The 21071-nt window shown below is 32.2% G+C and overlaps 1 protein-coding gene and 1 long non-coding RNA gene across 2 annotated transcripts; one reads left to right on the forward strand and one right to left on the reverse strand.

Annotated features, from left to right (window-relative positions):
• Positions 1-1358: 1358 nt before the first annotated feature.
• Positions 1359-4719, reverse strand: LOC134246810 (uncharacterized). Its single transcript, XR_009987722.1, has 3 exons — positions 4625-4719; positions 2993-3120; positions 1359-1583 (listed from the first exon to the last, which is right to left on the reverse strand). It is a non-coding gene; the product is annotated as an uncharacterized LOC134246810 (long non-coding RNA).
• A 3710-nt stretch (positions 4720-8429) lies between these two features.
• On the forward strand, positions 8430-19298 carry LOC134246813 (uncharacterized). The gene is made up of 5 exons (XM_062729166.1): positions 8430-9310; positions 10438-10578; positions 12039-12150; positions 13925-14143; positions 17849-19298. Exons 1-5 carry the CDS (start codon positions 8871-8873, stop codon positions 18104-18106), a joined length of 1170 nt encoding a protein of 389 aa, XP_062585150.1. The 5' UTR covers positions 8430-8870; the 3' UTR covers positions 18107-19298.
• The last annotated feature ends 1773 nt before the right edge of the window (positions 19299-21071 follow it).

Below are 21071 nucleotides of genomic sequence, written 5' to 3' on the forward strand. Positions count from 1 at the left end.
CTAATATGAAATAAAATTTTCCCTATCCATTCTCTATTACTATGGAAACAGGAATGCAAGATTTGTTACCATGGAGACAGGAATACCAGATTTTCAACCAAAATGGCTGCGTTTAACGAAACAATATTCCCAAAACTACACTTATTTACTCTTTTATAAAACCTGTGTAATGAGTTAAATGTGAATGTGAACTAAATTTTTTGGCATCTTAGATTTGCATCTTTATGATGTTGCAAAAATATAATGCATTTTGTAATGCTATGTCAAATAATTGCAAAACTTTGTGGCTTTTACTTTTTCAAGATTTGGTCAAACTTGAAAAATTCTGAAATGAAACTAAAACAAGCAGGACATTCATAATATTTTACTCATTTCAACTTGTTACTTTGCATAATTATTTATTAATTTCATGGGCAACTGCAAACCACAGATACTTTGAATGAAGTCAAAAATTTACCCCCCCCCCCTTCTGATTTTTTATTTTAAAACTTATGAAACACGGCTTTAAACTTGAGAAGAATTACATTGGTTTAAAAAAAAATCACATCCTCTTGGGTAAGTTATCTTGGATTTAAACATAAATATCCAACAATGGAAAACTTTAAACATAGTGTTTGGCATATAATTTAATAATAATTAGGTTTGCAATGGATCTTTTGTATTCTGTAAAGTCAGTTGAAACAATCCCCCCCCCAATGCAAACCACAGATACTTTGAATGAAGTCAAAAATTTACCCCCCCCCCCTTCTGATTTTTTCTTTTAAAACTTATGAAACAAGACTTTAAACTTGAGAAAAATTACATTGGTTTAAAAAAAAATCACATCCTCTTCAGTAAGTTATCTCTTGGATTTAAACATAAATATCCAACAATGGAAAACTTTAAACATAGTGTTTGGCATATAATTAATAATTAGGTTTGCAATGGATCTTTTGTATTGAAACAATGCACCCCCCCCCCCTCATGAGACACTGTCCCCCACAAGTATCATTTTAAGGAAGTTCTTCCTTTCATTTTACTAGGTTCCTGCCAACATCTCATCACACCAACTATATCAATCTCCTTTTCTTTTTTTTCACATGCAAATATAAATTCTGAAAACAAGAGAACTTTTCGCTTTTTTTATTTTTTATATATGCAACATTTAGAGTACATGTATTCTCAACTAAGGTACACATCATAAGATTTACACGACAAATTCTACTGTTTCTGCTGCTCTGAAAATCTTGTCTCTGATTTTTCAATTTTAGAGTTTTTGTTGGTCAGGCATGTACCAGTAATGACCTACATTGACATACGCAAGTAACACTGATAATTAGTTACTGTAATGAGAATTATGCTGAGTTGAGTTTTTTTGGCAAGGTACAGGATAAAGCTTGATAAGTTCTAAAACATATTGTTATACAGCATAAGATTTGAGGATGCCATCACATAATATGATAAACATGTTCCTATTATATTTGAACTTTGACATCTCAAACACTGATATCTTGAAGACAGTGGGTACAAGTATGTTGAAGTAGGTTGGAATTCAGCTTTCACTTGCCTGGTTTCAAACCTAAAATATGGCATCCCTTCTCAACCTGCAATGGTAAATAATTCCTGCATTTTCCAATATACACTGATTTCAAGCTAATTAAATGTGTATGTAATCCTTTAGAAAGTTGTTTTCTTTATTCTAGTATAATAATTCTTCTGTTACTGGACAGGTATTAAATTTTGTTTGAAAAAAAAAAAGAAATAAGCAAGGTTTAAATTTAGATATAAAACTGAAATATTTTTTAACAATTTAAGGACAGATGATACAAACTTTTGTCAAAGAATTCATACTTGCCAACCTCCAGCATGTAAAAATCTGGTCATGACCAGATTTGGAAAGTAAAAAATCTGGTCATAACGCGTAACGACATTCAAGATATATTTACCATGATTAAATACATATATACAAAGTATTTGAGAATTCTTTTATTGAAAAAGGATTTAATTTACTATGACAAAAAAATCATAATTTGCTTTAATTTACATGTTAAAAATGAAAATTGAAGGTTTCATATTTCAGTACTGACCTGAAGTAATTGTGCATTTTTTTTTAAAAAGCCTTTTAATTCAGTTTCTGCTAAATTTGAAAGTATACGAATTTCAGTTTTGAAGTTGTTTTTCCTCTCTCTTAATTAGTTAACTACTGCAACATGTTTTAAATTTGAAGTTAGGCCTACACTGTCTTTGATCACTTTATTTTATCTAGAATGAAAGTTTTTTCCCCAAGATTCCTTGATATGTACATAAATATCTTTCTCTTTTTCTTGGTTCAATCAGAGACATGTGTTTGGTTCAATTTGTTCGTGTTGGCCCTGATAACGATGTAGTTCTATCGGAAGCCATTTTAATTGACTTCAAGCATTGATTTGTCAAAACAACCCAGTTAATTGTTTACACCTGCACAGATAATTATTCCATCGGCATTGTTTACGTAGATCTAAGCTTGGGTTGTAACTGGAAGTTAAAAGTGCAACTTAATTTACGAACCAAATCCGGAAATCGGGAGATTTTCGGGTTGTTCGGCAAAAATCGGGTGATAAGCATGACCCGCCGGGTCATAAAAAATAATCGGGTTACGGGTTGAAAAATCGGATGTGACCCGACAAATCGGGTGAGTTGGCAACTATGAGAATTTGAAAATAACAACTGGGGTCATGTTTAAATCAGTAAAATTAATAACTTTCTTCAAGTACTTTTTAATTTTTAATTCATATTTGCATAAAAATGGAATTTGAAGTGAAAAATATTTGTATAGATTAATAGGGATAGTTTCAAGAGGGCAGACTTTTGAACATCACAGAAGGTTTACAATTTCTTAATATTCTAGAAATTTATTAATAGCATCATTAATTTGCAATTAAATTATGCCAAAAAATATATACCAATCCAGGCATCCATTTTTTGTTTGTATCATCTGTTCTTAATTTACTTTCATATTTTAAAGAATGGTTACCTTGAAAAGAACAAAATCTAGGCTGTCCACTTTCTTGCAGAGTGCACTTGAACTTCAGTCATGGCCTATTTGGTCCTGTTTTGGTTTACTGGTCTTACTTTTTCTTTATTCATCTTATATGGTAAATCCTTTGATGAAAAAATTATGAAAATAATTATTTTCCTAGGAACATGATCAAAAGGAAAATTCATTTCATTCATACACAGACATGTTCATGTGTGTGATCATCTTACCAGTAGTGAATATTTGCCTGAGTATCAAATAATTTGTTTAGAATATTATAAAACATGGTCAGTGTGTACAAAACAAATATCATTATAAATCAGAGGTGAATATTCTACATGTACATGTATATAGTTTTATTATACCCTCCACTTGAAAAGTGGTAAGGTATACTGTAATCGGTATGTCCGTCTAGCTGTACGTCCATCTGTCTGTACGTCCGTCTGTCTGTTACGCTTTAGGGTACCCATCTCTTATTATCCGCACCTCCTCTTATACAACTGCAATGAGTGAAATTTAATGAACCTTTCACAGAATCTTTATTACATATTGCCATTGTGCACCTCCTATTTTACTTTTTGATTCGACACATATTTTGGGTTTCCCGGCCACAGTAAAACATGGATTTGTCATCAGTTATAACCATATGGGAGGAAGGGGGTATCATTTAGTGAGCTCATTGCTCACAGTACCTCTAGTTAAATTTTGTTTTAACACTAACACATATGTACAAGTGTACATATATATTTTTACATATATATTTTTTACTGTTTGCTCTTTGAAAAGATTATTATTATTCACACAAAATTGAACTATAGATTATACAGTACCGGTACTTCACTGACAAATGAAAGAGTCTATATAAACAAAAATAACTCAATATTTCCAGTGCATTCTTAGCCTAGATCTATTTTGTCAATACATATAGCACAGTTTTGGACATATATAATAAATTTAAAGTTTAAAAGATAGAAGCTATTACATAAAACAATGACATCAAAACAAACATGCTGTTTTCCTATTTTCTGCTTATGAACATCACATGACCATATTTTGCTGATATATAGAATACTGTTTAAAAAACTTAGCTACTTTGTGCTTGTGCTCACATATTATAAACGTTTGATGCACTTTTTTTATAGAAAACAAACTTGCTCTAGTTAAATATTTTAATAACACAATTCTGTAAAATATGTGCCTAATGCCAATAAAGAATTGAAATAATAGGATAAACAATGAATGAAAACTGACAGAAGTGGAAATTTATATTATAAAGATAAATCATGTTCACTTAAAAGTCTCTCTCAGCACATCATAAAAAGTAAACCTACTGAATGGCACAGATTTTATACAATCTCTATACAGACATTTATATTTCGGGGGGGGGGGGAGTTCAGCTGTATCAGCAAGTGATGTTTATATGCTTCAAATTCATTTTTATTAATAAAAATAATTAATTCATTGGTCAGAAAGTCAAACTGTCAAAAGGTATAGTTCGCTTGATTTGATAAGGACCACTGACCACTACCGTGGTATAACAACTGTGTATTGTAAGGCAAATAAAATTAAGAAAATATGCATTTGTTAATCTTGATATTTTTGTAATGCTCAGTATATACATAAATTTACCTTCTGTCTTCATTGTTTAGGATGTCTAGCCTTCTTTTCTTCTTCCAGACTGTAAAACTTTGATGAGATCTTTCGCCAGAAAATATTCATTGCTGTTTACTAAATACACATTATACCTCCAAACGTTAGAGAGTAGTTCAAGGGAAGTAATTAGGAAGCAAAAAATGCTTCAAAATGTAGAAAAAAGTAATCTTTATCTTTGAATTCCTTTTCCATCTTTGAGTCTCCCACCAATATTTTACATATTTTGATATAATCAAATATCAGCCTTTCATAATTAATTATTAATAAATTTGTAATCAGTGTGCCTTTTTTGTTTTAAGCCTCCAAAAACTCCACTAAACCAATCACATATCTGATATGTTATAATATGTAAAATGGCCATTTACTATTGAGAGATTAAATCAAAACTACAGATATAATTACTTTAATCTGTAGTATTAAATTTAAATAATGAAAACATATTAAGTTATCCCTTTACATTTCTGGACACAGTTTTTCTTGATAAGTACACGTTTTTCAAAATTAACGAAATTGAGAATTTTGCACCCCGTTTCTATGGCAACCAAGGTTCTATTTCATAAACCCACTTTAGATTTTACAATTAATGACATAGCTGTTTAAAATTATTATAAAAAAATCAAAATGTTTTTGTATGCGTGGCCAACCAATTTTGATAATTACAGAGAATTGATATTAATGTTCAACACCAAGTCGCTATAGTTTTTGTCAACATGTTACTACAATGGGCCATTATTGGGCCAACACCACATGCCCAACACCGTTGGTTTAGCTTTCATGCCAACGTAAATGAACGTTGGCCCAACGTTGGGCCAACATCACATGCCCAACACCGTTGGTGTAGCTGTCATGCCAACGTAAATGAACGTTGGACCAACGTTGGGCCAACATCACATGCCCAACCAGGCGCGTAGCTGCCTATACGCAAGTACGCAAGTGCGTACACATCATTTTCCAAAAAAAAAGAAAGAAAGAAAGAAAGAGGGATAAAAGAAAAGAAGGAAAAAAGAAAGAGAGATTTTTATTCGGGAAAATAGAGGCACTACCCATGTTTCAAATTATTTTGCGTCTTATTGTTTGGATTCAATTTTTTTCAGCATGTCTGCACATTCAAATTTAGTCCTTTATAAAATCAATTCCAAAAACATCTTTCAACATTCTTGAGGAAAAAAATTGTTAAACCAAAATGTTAATCCGCGTAATCACGATTATCCGGACAAATATTTGATATAAGGAAAGCGATCTAAGGGACTTTGATCGAAAGAAAAATTTATAAAGGTTTTGGACGACTATCCAAGATTTTTAATTTCCGTAGAGGTAATGAATAAATGTCGTTAAACAACTTAAATTATGGTGAACAAAATAAATAATAATATAGCTTCTTTTACTGATGTTATATACCAATTTAAAGAATTATATTATAATTGGAAGCATTCTCGAATCGTTTCAGCTATCAAATACAGGGATTTTCCACTACCCCGTGTAGGGCCGAATATGGGCCCCATTCCCAATTGCAAAACCTCTCCCTTTTTCCCAAAATGAACTGCATATGTTCAATTTTTGAATGCAGAACAACTTCAGAGGTTAACTTGATCATATTTTACAAAATACAAACATGGTCAGGTTTGAAATTTGGGTAAAATTTTATTAGAATGATCAATTCTCTGATTCATAGCTCTATAATAACTATGTAAAACATCAATTTTATTCATTTTAGTGTTTATTTCTTGAAAAACATCATACAATAAAATTTCCCAATTAGTGTTAAAATGTCGTTAAATTCCCAATTCCAAGGGCCTGGGCCCCATTCCCAAAAGTGAGTGGAAAATCCCTGAAATATGAAGGTAATCAAAAGACAACAACACCCCCCGTTTATATTTTGAAATATTTAAACTCCAATGATAACGATATTGAAATTGCTACTCTGTTTTATCTTGATACACTTGGAAACTTTTTTCCAATACCACAATATGCGTAAATTAATTTGATAAATTATCCTTCTCTTCCTGAAGTATCAATGGAAGCAGTATATCTTATAGCTAAGTGTTTGCTCGAGAAAAGTGATATTATTGTGATTTCTTTTGCGAGAAAATGACTGAAAAATTTGTAAAATCCAGGAGCTTCCGGGGGCTTTGCCCCCTGGGCCCCAACCAGGGCTTTGCCCTGGACCCACTGGGGGCCTCAGGGCGGCCCCCAGACCCCCGACCGTTTTCTGCGTACACTTCGTTTCCATGCTGGCTACGCGCCTGCCAACACCGTTGGTTTAGCTTTCATGCCAACGTAAATGAACGTTGGACCAACGTTGGGCCTACATATGTTCCCCAACGCCAACACTCTACCAACCATACAACCAAAAACCAACGTTGGCCCAACGGAGTCATGCTATCTGGGTAACAGCTGTCTTATTTGTTTAATTTCATGATGATGATCAATCGATTGGCTTGCGTGATAATTTTATGCATGAACGCCTTCGGCTTGTATGCAAATTACATGTATCACGCAAGCCAATCGATTGATCACATCATGAAATCGAAAAATAAGACAGTTATTCCTTAAATAAAACATCTATAAAAGTCTTAATTAATCTATGATTTTTAATCTAATCTAGACGTCTTATTCATAAGGTTTTTAATAGAAAGTGTACAGGTACATGTAGCAACTTATCCGGAGATCCATATTTTATACCACACCGGTTCTACAATTAGTGTCTAAAAGCCATTTCCAGTAAGCAGTCAACGAAATCATGGTAATATTATGCACAGAAGAATTTCTTTATCTTTACTATATCGTAAGACTTAAAAAACATTATGATAATTCTAAGGACACACTAAGAATTTATATAGCCAACAGTGTCTCATAAAAATCATCATAACAACGGACAACCGTCGCAAAAAATGTAATCATTCTAAACATGCTAAATTCTCTGAAGAAAAATCACTAAGAAATTTGATTTTATTGTGTATTTTATGCTTAGTGTTAAAATTTAAGCGCAAAAAACTTAATGAATACGCTGATCATGAAGAATTGGTCTTTCTGTCTGTAATTAATTACAGAATTTCAAATATCAACTTTAAGAAAGCATCCGACAATCGAAATTATGAAACGCACGCATTAAAGACTTGGATGTTTATGCTGCGGTGACGGGCTACATTTGTTTTTGTTCGCCGCAGAAAGGCTGATATAAAAGTTCAAGATAAATAATAAGAGCTCAAATGTATGGCAAATGCATTTAGTTTTAACTCAGAAATCAATCATAATGATCCCTACTCAAATAAAATTATAATGATCATCAAATCAAACTGTAGTAGTTTCTCCAATTGCGGGTCACGCAATCTCGTGGCATGAACATGTCAAAATTCTATGTACAAAACCAATCGACAACCATGTATTTACCTTGATTATCAAAAGTATTCTAACAGGAAAATATTTTTTCTAAAAATTAAAATCCAATTAACCCTTCAAATGCATTTTTCAAATAAAAGAATTTAATTGTATTATTTTAAATCCTAATACATTTTTTTCATTCTGCATACTGCAAATTGTTTTGTTGTAATTGTTTTAAAAATAATTTAAACATATTTCTGTGGTTGTTTTACTTTTTTCCCGAGCTGCATGAATTGTTTTATGTTTCAACATCATAAAAATCGTGTTCCGAAACGTTCCATGAAAATTACACGACCGTGAAGTCACATGACCCGGAAATGGAGAAAATGATTCGTAAATGGGGAAGCTGAAATACCCCTGTAAATATTGTTCCCGTGTAGCTACTTTGAAAACGAAAAGGTGTTTGGATGACTGTCTATTTGTTCTTTCAATACATATATTGCATAAAATATAAATTGAACAGATTTACAAAATATCAACGAAACACCCTGACGTGACCCGGAATTGGCGACTTCACTGTATCTCACTGGTAAAAATGTAATAAACAGTGATACAATGGAACCCGCAATGTAATGAGAATCGAGTATTTAATGAAAATAAAATTGGCAGTGATTTTAAAGAAACTCAATCTTAAAGAAAGAAAAGTAAGTGATTAGGAATTAGGCCTACCATGATTAGACATTATGCTTTACCATTAGTTAAAAGTTTCATTTTCAAGATTTACATGGCCCTGCATTGAAATAAAATATTTATTACAGACTTTGTGTAGTTTTTACATAGACTGACCGGGTAAGAATTAGTCAGGAACCAAATTCACCGGTAGCCTCATCCTCTTTGCAAGATGGAAGGCAGGAAAAGGGCACACTCTGATGCAGGTGAAAGTGTGAATAGTCCAACGCCACACGACAGTGACACTGAAAAGTCAACAACTACATTAGAGAGTTCAACAACTACATCATCATCTGAACCTTCGAGCAAAAATGATTCATTTTTTCCAAATAGCACTTCCAAATGGAGGCGATCTGATGTAGACAAATTGGGAATAAAACTCTTGTACAGGGCTTGTGCGATGGACGTTGTATATGAATGGGGGCTATATAAAATGTTTAGAAAGGATGTCGTTTCAGAAGAATTGAATACTTTGGAGGAAATTTTATATGTGTGTAATTCAATTGAAGCAGATTTCACATCGTTTGAAGAATTACAGAGAAAGTTTATTGGAAATCCCGCGATATGTAATGAATTCATTCCAACAGAAAAGATGCCCAATGGTATTGGATTGTAAGTATTGCCCTTAATATATAAGATTGTCATTCATATACAAAATATGATGAGAAATGAAAATTTTGTGTGAACTGGGGATATCTATGCTGATATTTTACTAGGTTTGGGTCACTCACCCAAGTGGGATAAACAGGTTTGGACCAATCTCCCAAACAGGATATACTGTAAACGTATTACATTTGGTGGTGTATTCTATTTAGCGCCTTTGGCGGAATGCAGAGTCGGCTAAATCAAGTACATCGCTAAATGCCATCCGTAAATCTAGAATAAGATGTAAAAAAAATTAATGTAGCAATTACTTGTATTTGTGAAATGAATACCCAAGTATGAATATGTTTAACTCTTTATTAATTAAATATTGTATACAAATTAACAAAAAATAAATTACAAAAGAAATATAAAAGTAAACTTTTTTCACATGAGTTTTTATTTTACTTTGATCATGCTGACAGGTATGCGAATCCTGCAACAGTTATGACACAATGTCCAATATTCCAGCTTTTTTGCAGCCTGTTTTAATCATGTCTGTTGTTATTTTCTGATAAGCAGGCACAAGCCATCCCACATGTAAAGGCTTTAATTTTGAAAAGCTCAGGTCTACGTCAAGTTTGTCAATTGTTTTACCCTCTGTCAAGTTCTTGTCAATTTCGTCAGCATACCAGCTAGGTCTGAAATGCACTTTTAACAGATTTTTGAATGTGTCATTACCTGTGAGATCTAAAGGCTGTAATTCCCCAGTGCATGAGGCTGGTACGAATCTAACTTATGTCATTCTGGGACAGTTTATTCAAGAATGATTCACATTGATGTGCTTTGAACACATCGAATATGCACAGAGCATGAGCATTAAATCTATTTAATGGCAGGTCTTCACGAATTCACTCTATATAAGGAACTAAGATTTTGTCAACATATTCAAGCATGGTAGTTTCATTAGACCAGTGGTTTCCTGTGTGTGTTATATGCCACTTCTCTGGATACTTATTTAATAAAATTAGGGTACCTTTTTTTTTACTGGATAAATCACCTTGACACCAAAAATTCTATTAACGAATTCTTAAGCTTGCCCATATAAGTGCAAATGTTAAGTGCAAATGTTTAATATTTTTGTTTGATAATAACAGATGTTCATCCCGCTTTGAGGAGTTTCAACAAAAATTGGAACTTGTTTTAAGAGAGGAAATTGAAGTGAACGATTCTGTCTCAGAATCCAACTTTCAAACTTTATTTGAGGACTTTCTCAAAATATGTGGCATAATCACCAGGTAAATATGCATTTTTTTTACTATATTTAGTTCACTTAAGTCAAGGTTTTGAAATATTAAGTTGAAAAATTTTTATAGAAATTTGTTCAAATTCCCAGGTAGTGCACATGTATATAAGTTTGCTCAAATCATGACGGTAGTGTAGGACCAATTACTAAAAGATTTTAAAATGTTAAGGAGGATGTAGGTGAAAAAATAAACATTCTCCAAAAAAAATGAATTACATGAAATGCTTGTTTTGTGTTAACATGGAAACAGATGGCAGAATGATGAAATTCCAGAAATTCCCGATTTTTTTCCTTCAAAATAAAAAAAAAAATGTAGAGTCAAGTGCAAAAATAGGATTGGTTGGGTAGCAGGAAACATGACTATTATTTTTTTTTTGCCAAGTATATGATGCTTTGTGGCAACGCTTTTTGAAAAAATTTTTCAAAGTGCATAAATTTTTTCAAAGTGCGTTAAATTGTTCATTTTGGACACACTCAACGCACTTTGAAAAATTTTTTCAAAGTGCGTTAAGAATGCACATAAACATTTTTTACCATGGAGGCATTTAACGCACTTTGAAAAAAAAGATATGTATGAAAATAAAAATTCTAGACTTAGATTTTAGTAATAGAGGAAATCAAATTGTAATAATTATATCTTTCGAAAAACTTTTTAAAATTTACATGAACTCATTTAATTTCATTGAGAACAAGGAGAAGACGAGTAGAAGGTCTCTCATCCCAACTCTTTTTTTTCTTAAACATTGTACATAGCTGTCGGTAGCAAATTGAAAGTTGACCCCACAGGAAAGCCCCAATTTTTAATGCATACATGTACATATTATGTATATCTTTGCAAAATATTTATATGCCTACATGTAACCACCCTTTCCGGTACTGATGCCTATGCTACACCCAAATATATGTGTTTACATAACTGGTATGACGTCGAAAACTTTCAATAGATTTAAGTTTACATAAAATGCATGCAAACTTGAAAAAAATAAGTACAGTAAAGCATTTAAGCGAGAAAGAATTTTCAAAGTATGGAAAAATCAAAATCTCTCACTTTCACATCCTGAAGTGACTTCTTCACAGAAGAATTATCAAACAGGTTCAATTATTTATCATACCTAAGATTTGCAGGAATATTGACAAATCCATACACAGTTTTTCAAAGTGCGTTAATATGGTCCATATTAACGCACTTTGAAAAGAAATTTTATTTTTTCAAAGTGTGTTGACTTGGTCCCAAAATTTAACGCACTTTGAAAAATTTTTTCAAAGTGCGTAATTTTTCAAAGTGTGTTGTAACAATGCTTCATGAATGACACATTTTGTTTTTCTGAGACATCTGGTATAGACTTTAATTTTTTTGTGTAGAATTTCATTTATAGATACAAAGAGATCAGTACTAATGAAGAAGTGTATTTTATTTATTCATGTTTACATGGCTCTTCCACTTATTTTTAGGCACCAACCTGATATTGCTATAAAAAAGATGAAGGTCAAAGGTGAAATTGTTTCTTCAGCACCAGATATAGTATGCTATGGTTTGGAGGGGAAAGTTTTATGTGTTGTAGAGGTAAAAACATTTTATCTTGTAGCTATTTCCATCTTAAAGATTCAAGTGATCTGTATATTGCTTTCCGGCCAGTCAGTGTTACTTGAACAAAGATACATCTCTCAACAGCAAAATTGGCCAAACTATTCATCTATAGGTGTATTATAGGTGTATCATGGTTGGGCATGCACTCTCAGAGTCTCCAATATTACAGTTAAGTTTAGCCAATTGAGACATTGCAGTTGGAGAAAGAGTATCATGCATCCAAGATTTTATTCACTTTTCCATTCAGAAAAAGTTCTTTAAGTTTGTATCATTGCTTTCTTGTTGTATGACAGAACAACCATAATTTGTTTGCACATGTTTATTTATGGTCAACTAAATGTTTGTAAAGGTCTCGTATATTAATAAGCACTTATTTGACTAAGATGCATTCTAAAATTTAAAACCCACCAGTTCAGCTGAGAAAAATCTGGAGTAATATGTTGGAAGAAAGACATTTTTATTTTCAGGATTTGTAAAATTTAGGGTCGGTTGAATTCTATCCAAAAGAAAAACACTTTGGTCTTAGATTTATTTACATTTTGAATGAAGCTAGAAAGCAGGTGACACATGGATTCCTTGGAACATTCTAGTTAGAATGCAAAATTCTGACCAAGACAGATCAGTATTAGGTAATGGCACATCATTCTTGTTATGTGCCCTATTGTTAAGACAAGTTGTATCATATGATGTATTATCTGTTTAAGTGTTATAAATTAAAATATACACTGTATAGTTACACGACAGGAGGTGTATGTACATGAAACATTATAAGAAATGGAAAACTTATTGAAGTCTTTGTATGAAGATTGACAGGATTTTCTTGCACTCTTAACTGTTTTTGTTAATTGAACAATATTTGACGGACATATCAAGCTGTGGCAGGACACTTTGTTTACACTAGTTCTACAGTAGGGCCATGGTTACCCAGATGAGCCTTATAAACATGATAAAGGCAGACATAATTTTTAGATTTTCAAAAATATATTAGATAAGTTATCCACATGATCCAGATAAGAAAACATATAATTTAATCAAACATTTGTTTTTGTCTTTGTGCAGAAAGCTTTGTACTGGTGCACGGTGTGAAGTTAGGGAGAAATGACACAAAATAACTTATACAAGTTATCGTTATGTTGAAACTCTTTTAGAGATATAACGTGTTTGAGTTATTAATGCTAGGAAAAGTAGGTCAGAAGCAAAGAGAGGTAACTCATTGTGACAAAAAATAACTTACTTGAGTTATTTTTGACAATAACTCGTTTGCATTATGTCCCTGACTGATAGTCTAAGAGCAGTTTAACTGTACATCATGTACATTGTAAATTTTCATACTTTAGAATTTAATATCATTAAATATGAAGGAATAAACTTGATACAATGAGTTGTTGGATGATGGATGGGATAACTCAACACATAATTTACTACATGTATAAAGAAACAATAACTGAACTAAAGAGATGAGTTCAGTGTACAAAAGATATTAGAAATTTCCGTCTTTCATCATAATTTAAAAATTTAATATATTTCAGACAAAAAAAAAGAGATGGTGCATTTGTTGTAATCTGAATGTGCCAATGGGCCTGGCAATCATATCCTATGGATATATTTTTTGCTAGGATTTGTGAAGAGGCATGATGTCACAAAACCTTGACATAGTGAAGTTGGGGATAAAAATGTGCTCTGTCAGCTTGTATTATTCTCTCTGCTTTGTTGGTTTTATTTTCCACAGTAATTTTTTTTATATTTTCAGGTTAAAAAGAACATAAAAGGTGAAGAAGATACAAATGGCAGTCCTGTAATCAAGAAAACATGCCATGCATCTTCAGAAGTAGATCCCTGCCTACCAGATGCCCTTCTTGCTCAACATATAGGAGAACTGTTGGCCTATCTTGACAAATCAGTGACACATATGGATCTTTGTGGAAGTGTTGGTAGAGATATTCTTGGATTTACGGTTGAAAAAACACAAGTATGTTAATTTGAATAATACTCTATATTAAGATAATATTTTTTACAACCTAATTTTCTCTATAACTTTAAAAATAGTTGAAACCAGGAAAAATAAAAGAAGGTGATAAATTTTCAGATCCACAAAGATGACCTTAGTGGATTTTTTGAAGGAAGAATTCCCACTTTTAGAAGTTTTACCTTTCAGCATATGTAATATTTGCAGTAAAATACATTAAAACTCAATGAGTACAAACACAGATGTATAGCAAATTTACAGATATAGCAAATTTGAATATGGCCAGGGCATATAGTGTTTATTATGTCTAGCTTCCATCCATCTTCCCTAACATCCTTCTTTTGTCCTATCACTCTTTTTGTTTGGCGAAATTTCAATGAAACTATTCAAGGTATTTTCATCAAGCTTCGTATGCTGATATATATTGATGAGGGCTTTTCAATTGCTTCAACATTTTTGATCTTGACCTCACTTTTCTTAAATAAGTAAATATCTCAATTTAAAATAAATCAAAGAATATATTTTTTATCAAACCTTTAATATGAAGTCATTTGACTTATTATTATATGATTAGATAAGCTTGAGTTAATGGTACATACAAATATGCACCATGCTTGGCTGCAAGTTAAATTTTGAAAAATAGGGCATCATAAATCCAGAGTGGCGAGTTGTTTTCTGCTGATTTTGTGTAAAATTGTACATTAACACATTAAAAGCTATCATAGTAAGCTTGAAAATTTTATCGAGTTATGCATCATAAAAATTGTATTGAAAACATGTAATATTTTATGAGGTCACCTGAGTCACTCAGGTGACCTATTGCTATCTGTTTTTGTCCTTGGTCATGTGGGTGTTTGTAAACATTTCATACTTTCTACTTCTTCTCAAGAACTACTAGGCCAATTTCCACCAAACTTTCCACAAAGTATCTTTGGACGAAGATGATTTAAACTTATTCAAATGAAGGGCTAATGTCTTCTTCCAAGGGGAGATGATACAGAATTAGTGAAAAATCACTGAGAATTATATGGGCAAGTAGGGCTGTCACGGTTCCAAAATTTTTCGGGTCGGGTCGGTTCTGATTTTTTTAGGTTCGGTTTCGGGTATTTCGGTTCGGGTAATTAATGGAATAAAAGCTAATGATATGTATTATTTTCAACAACAAAAAGAATATTTTCATTTAATCTTCGAAATAGCAACATTTTAACTAGTTTTAAGTAGCTTCCTGACTAGACAACAATTGTACCATATTATTTAAATCACCTTATAATTGCAATGTATTAAGAAATCTCTCGTTTTTGATGCCATTTTTATAGTAAAACCTACACTACTATACAAATCCGAACCGAACCGAATTCCGGAAAAACAGAACCGTACCCGAACCGAATGAATTGTTCCGCGGTTCCGGGTCATTTCGGGTACCCGTGACAGCCCTATGGGCAAGATATTTAAAAATCTTCTTCTCAAGAATAGTAAAGCCATGATGAGTCATATTTGTATTGAAGCATCTTCAGGTAGTATAGATTCAGGTTTGTTCAGATCATGACCCCTGGGGTAGGGCAGAGCCACAATGGATGATCAAAGTTTTATATAGGGATATATTGGAAAAATCTTCTTCTCCAGAACCACTGGGCTAAGAAGGATGAAATGTTTAAACATCTTCAGGTAGTGTAGATTCAAGTTAAGTAAAATCATCATCCCCAGGGGTTGGATGGTTCACGATGGATAATGAAAGATTTACATAAGCTTATTTTATCACTTTATTTTACTCGCATTTTCTATGGATCTTCTATGGATTGTTATTTTATTCTCAGGTGACCATTAAGGCCCTTGGGCCTCTTGTTAAGAGCCATTCTCTGTAATGATTTGAAATTTTGTATAGGAGCTGTGGCACTCATAGTCTCAGAATTTCTCCAAACTCTCTATGGTAAAAGTCATTGATACCTTAAACTGAAATCAGGCAAAAATTGGTTGCTATGTTTGATAGTTACCATGGCAACATGTCTTAAAGTTCGAAAAATGGCATTTTTTAACATGTTTAGAGACCCATAGTTAACATTTGCGGCAAAGCAAACAATTGGCAATGACTGTTTCCAAAAGTTGAAGGTCAGATGTCTCAAATGCATGATAAAAAGTTGAAGGTCAGATGTCTCAAATGCATGATAAACATGTCTGGTAAATCAACTATTACATACGTTACTATGGTAACAAAGTATTCAAAAGTAGAAAAAAACATATTCATTGAATTTTATAAAGTCATACACGTAAAAATAAAAAGCAATTATAGGATGAAATGTGACCAAATAATAGAAAAAAGAGCCTTGAAACATTTACCAAGAACAAAATATGATATTTCATTTTGGTTGGCAATGGTTGCAAAGGTTTTTATACCACAGAGAGCCTTCAAAGTAACACTCTGTATGTTTAAATCTTATCCTATCTTTTAAAAAAGCACATTTCCTCATAACTAATGATCAATTTTTAAAGATGTTGGTATGCTCCTAGTTTTTCCATTTGAAAAAATTCAGATTAGATTAAAAAATTCAGATTAGATTCTTTAAATAGAGCGTTGCTATGGAAATAAGCAGAAAATATATGCTTAAAAACCTGAAAAATATTTTCGTTTCTTGGATATGTACCCTTAAATGTAGATTCCCAAAACTTTTATGATTGATATTTATTAACAGTTATCCGGACTTTTAATTTTGACAATCATCCAATCTCTAAGTGGATGGAAGAAGTTGGCACACAGGGTTTAATTTTGATATAAAGTTCACAAAATAGAACATTTTACTTTCTTGGTAACCATAGCAACAGTGTTGTTTTCTTTATCAAATTTTATCAATATATGATATTCAACTTCAGTTCTAACAGATAAGTACTACAGTGTATTCAAGCTGAGTCCTTTAATTTGTTTCTTGATTATATGGCAATTTAATTCTTAATGCAGCAAAAAATAATTCACTTTTAAGCACTGGTACTTTTTTCCTATGGTAACACTGTAAAGTAGCAATTATACCCAATTTTCTTATGATTTTGGTGTTGCAAGGACCTAAGGATGCATATTTGCCAGTCTTGAATTTTCATGTTTTTCCTCAAGACAGTAGCATTATCCCAATCTTAGTTACTAGTTTTACATGGTTACACTGTGTTACCATGGCAACCATAAAAGTTATTTATAGAATAATATTGCTTATACTTATATACTAAAGGTCACATTTTCATTGTTTTTCTTAAGTCGTTGATTGAGTTTAAGCATGTAACACCTACCATTAGTGAATACGGAGTGTTTTTCAGCATATTTCAGTATTTTAAATGTATTCCAAATGCACCCTTGGTTACCGCTTACTTAGAGATATATTCTAAACAGTTTCTTTACAGGATAAGCGACATCAAGGTGTCATGTTTTTGTGACAGTGGTTTGTTTGCTTTTTCTAGTTTTATTAAGCCACAGTCAGGATTTAAAGTGGCTGAAAATCTCGATTTTTCAAACTTTTCCGGCTGTTGCCATAGCAACCGAGACACTTAGTAATGAAATTTTGTTTGATATTTGTTTCTGGTGTCAAGTACTAAGCATGGGTGAAGTTTCATCAAAATCGGTGACCATGCGTGGCAACGAAGTTTAAGTGGTTACAGAGAATTGCTATTAATTACACCTCTTATAATTATCACTCTCGTTGAAAAAAAAAAATTAAATTTTCTTTGCAGGTGACAGTTACACATCTAGAGTTAACTGAACTCAGCTGGGAAAAAATTCAAAATACCACCAGAAAGGGACCACTTAAGCATGTGGAGAAACCGGTTCTTCACTACAGTCGACAATATGACTTTTTGAAAAAATCGGATAGACAAGAATTGTTTAAGGTTATTCTCCATATAAAATTAATGCATTTTGTTCATGAAAAAGTAGCAGGGCAGAGAAAAACTAAGGGGACAACTAACATCCTGTCTAAAAAAAGATTTTGACAAATCACCATCATTAATGCTGTATTGAAATAGACAAGAGGTATTTTTTGGAGTATTTCAACCAAAGAGTAGGTCTGGGTGACCTATGTTTGAAATTTTTTGGTTGTATTTAGATATTTCAGATACCACCTGTATCTGAAGTAATTTGTATTAATTTCCTGACCCGAATTGTTAGAACTTTTATATGATATGTTTCTTATATAATATAAGATTGTAAATTGTTCAAATCATAGTCCTCGGGTGTAGGCTTGGATCACAAAATAGGGCTGATTTTAAGGGGGGAAATGTCTCTGACTAAAAATTCCACAGAAAGGGATAATAAAAAAATGAAATCTGATGAAAAACTACAACAGAACCATTGATTTGCAACAACCCATTTTCATCTCAAGAACCACCGAGCCAATTTCAACCAAAGTTGCACAAAGTATCCCTGGGTAAAGGGTATTCAATTTTATACAAATGAAGGGCCATGCCCTTCTTCCAAGGAAAGATAATTATGAATAAGTGAAAAATTAATGGCATCATTTAAGAACCTTCTTCTCAAAAACAACTGTGCTAGAAAATATGAAACTTACGTGGAATCATCCTCAGGCAGTGTGGATTCAAGTTTGTTCAATTCATGACCCCCTGGGGTTGGATGGGGCCACAATGGGTGATCAAAGTTTTACATAGGAATACATAAGGAAAATCTTCTCAAGAACAGCAAAGCCATGATTAGTCATATTTATTTGGAAGCATCCTCAGGTAACGTAGATTCAATTTTGTACAAATCATGACCCCTGGCGGTTTGGGGGGGGGGGGGGGGGGCACAGTGGGCAAGCAATGTTTAATACAGGAATACAAAGGGAAAATCTTTAAAAATCTTCTCAAGAAAAGCAAAGCTATGATTGGTCATATTGATATGGAAGCATTCTCAAGTAGTGTAAATTCAAGTTTCTTCAAATCATGACACCCAGGGGTAGGGTAGGGCCACAATGGGCAGTCAAAGCTTTACATACATAGAATACATAGAAAAATCTTTAAAAATCTTCTTCTCAAGAACAGCAAAGACATTTATTTTTATATTTAAACTTTTCAATACTGAATTGATATCTGCTTTTTCGTAGCCAAAGTGCTGAAGAGAACAATGTGGCCCATGTGCCTCTTATTTGACTTTTTGTAGAAATATAAATATTTAATAAAGTTGTGTTGTTTTGACCAGAAAATCAAATTTTTAAAGCATAGAAAAATTACATGTTTGTTAGGATAACTTAAGTGATACATCCATAAAAGTTATATGCATTGTATAAAGAAATTATGAAATTAAGAATATACTTTCTGAATGTTTTGAGTATTACATAAATATTGATAATTTATTGTCTACCTTTTATATTTTTGTCACATTAATTGCATTGTACAGATAATGTTGTATATTATCAGGTTCACCATTCTTTAAATTTATATAATTATGTAAATGTTTATGACATGAATAATTTCAATTGTTAACACAATGTGAATAATAACAAGGCAGCTTCCATAGCCAATGAATTAATATATGTTTAATTGGTGTAATACATGTCATCTTAAAAGTAAAATGTGTTTTTTTTATAACCATTTGTCATCTCTAATAAATCCAAAGGAGATGGATGAACTTAGCGTGCAGAAAGCCCAATAGCTTCAGATATATAAAAATCATATTCAAATTGTGAATTTAGTATTTAGAGTAAAGTTCTAATCACTGAGTTTTATGAAATCTTGAAAGTTTTGAGGAAAATTTTTCGTTAAAATTTATGCTTTTATATAAAAAAAATAATGTGGTATCCATTAGGTTCGAACCCTGGCAATAAAAATCCTGAGTTGCATTCTCTAAATTAGGACTAAGTTATATCTTAGGAAAGAACTTTTTCCTAAGTTCATTACTTATCCGTTTCACTCACCTCGTCTTATCTTAGGATATTCCTAAGTTATGTCGTAACTTTAGTACAGGTAAATCGATGACTTAGGAAGAAACTAAACATTGCGGCTGCATATCCAAGATTTCTTATGGAGAAAGAGAATGTGTTTGGGTAGAGAAATCCAATGGACTACTCGTATATGGATGATTGTGTTCTCTCCAGTTTAAAACTGCTTTACTTTGCATGGAATTACTAGGATTTAATTAATAATTTTTAATGTGTCAAAATTAGTCCAAGATATATAAAAATGTCCGTTCATTTTGGGGCACTAGAGCTGGCGAATTAAATGGCACACATGCTGGAGTAATTCCCCATCATTTGAAGAGCACGCCTTTGTAAACAAAAAAAGAACATGCATGATTTGATCCATTATTATACATGCATGCATACATTACGTTTATATCTACAGGTACATGTATATTTATTAAAGTATATAGTAATCGGTATGTACGTTCGTCCGTCCGTCCGTCAGTTACGCTTTGGGGTACCCATCTCTTAACCGCAACTCCTCTCATACAACTGAATGAAATTTTTTAATCGATATTAAACAAGAATTTGAAAAAACGAAATTTTACATTAATGAAAACAGTTGTTCACTTTCGAGAAGTACGTGATTCTTGATGAACCCCAACCAAGCTCCGGATATATATCAGTACATGTACATGTTTCTCCCAACAATTGTTGGATCTAATCTCCTTTAGGACGTTATTATAATATATATATATATATTTTTATATTAATAAACGTTCACGTATAAATGTGTAAATGTGTTCAAATAAAGACTGCTATACTTAGCAAAATGTGATTATTGACAGCCAGATAGTTCAGAATTAATATTATTTAAACCATATCGCAAATTAAATTTGCAACTTTATATCAATTTTAAAGTTAGGTACGACTGATAATTATCAACTTGACTTCAATGGCATTAAAACTACAGCCATTTTTAATTCCTATATTGCTAATAAATTTAGAAATAAAGGGGAAACTTATCATTTCGTTATAACGAGATAACTAACTCGTTATAACGA

Source organism: Saccostrea cucullata, unplaced genomic scaffold (genome assembly GCF_032062105.1).
Source record: "Saccostrea cucullata isolate Sc308-1 unplaced genomic scaffold, CSIRO_AGI_Scuc_v1 ctg2115, whole genome shotgun sequence".
NCBI classification, from domain to species: Eukaryota; Metazoa; Mollusca; class Bivalvia; order Ostreida; family Ostreidae; genus Saccostrea; species Saccostrea cuccullata.

What these genes read in the sequence shown, in the direction of transcription:
- LOC134246813 (XM_062729166.1), top strand. Translation starts at nt 8,871, where the DNA reads ATGGAAGGCAGGAAAAGGGCACACTCTGATGCAGGTGAAAGTGTGAAT. An exon ending in ATATGTGGCATAATCACCAG is followed by an intron (nt 10,579 to 12,038) that starts GTAAATATGCAT and finishes ACTTATTTTTAG; the next exon opens with GCACCAACCTGATATTGCTA. An exon ending in TTACGGTTGAAAAAACACAA is followed by an intron (nt 14,144 to 17,848) that starts GTATGTTAATTT and finishes TTTTCTTTGCAG; the next exon opens with GTGACAGTTACACATCTAGA.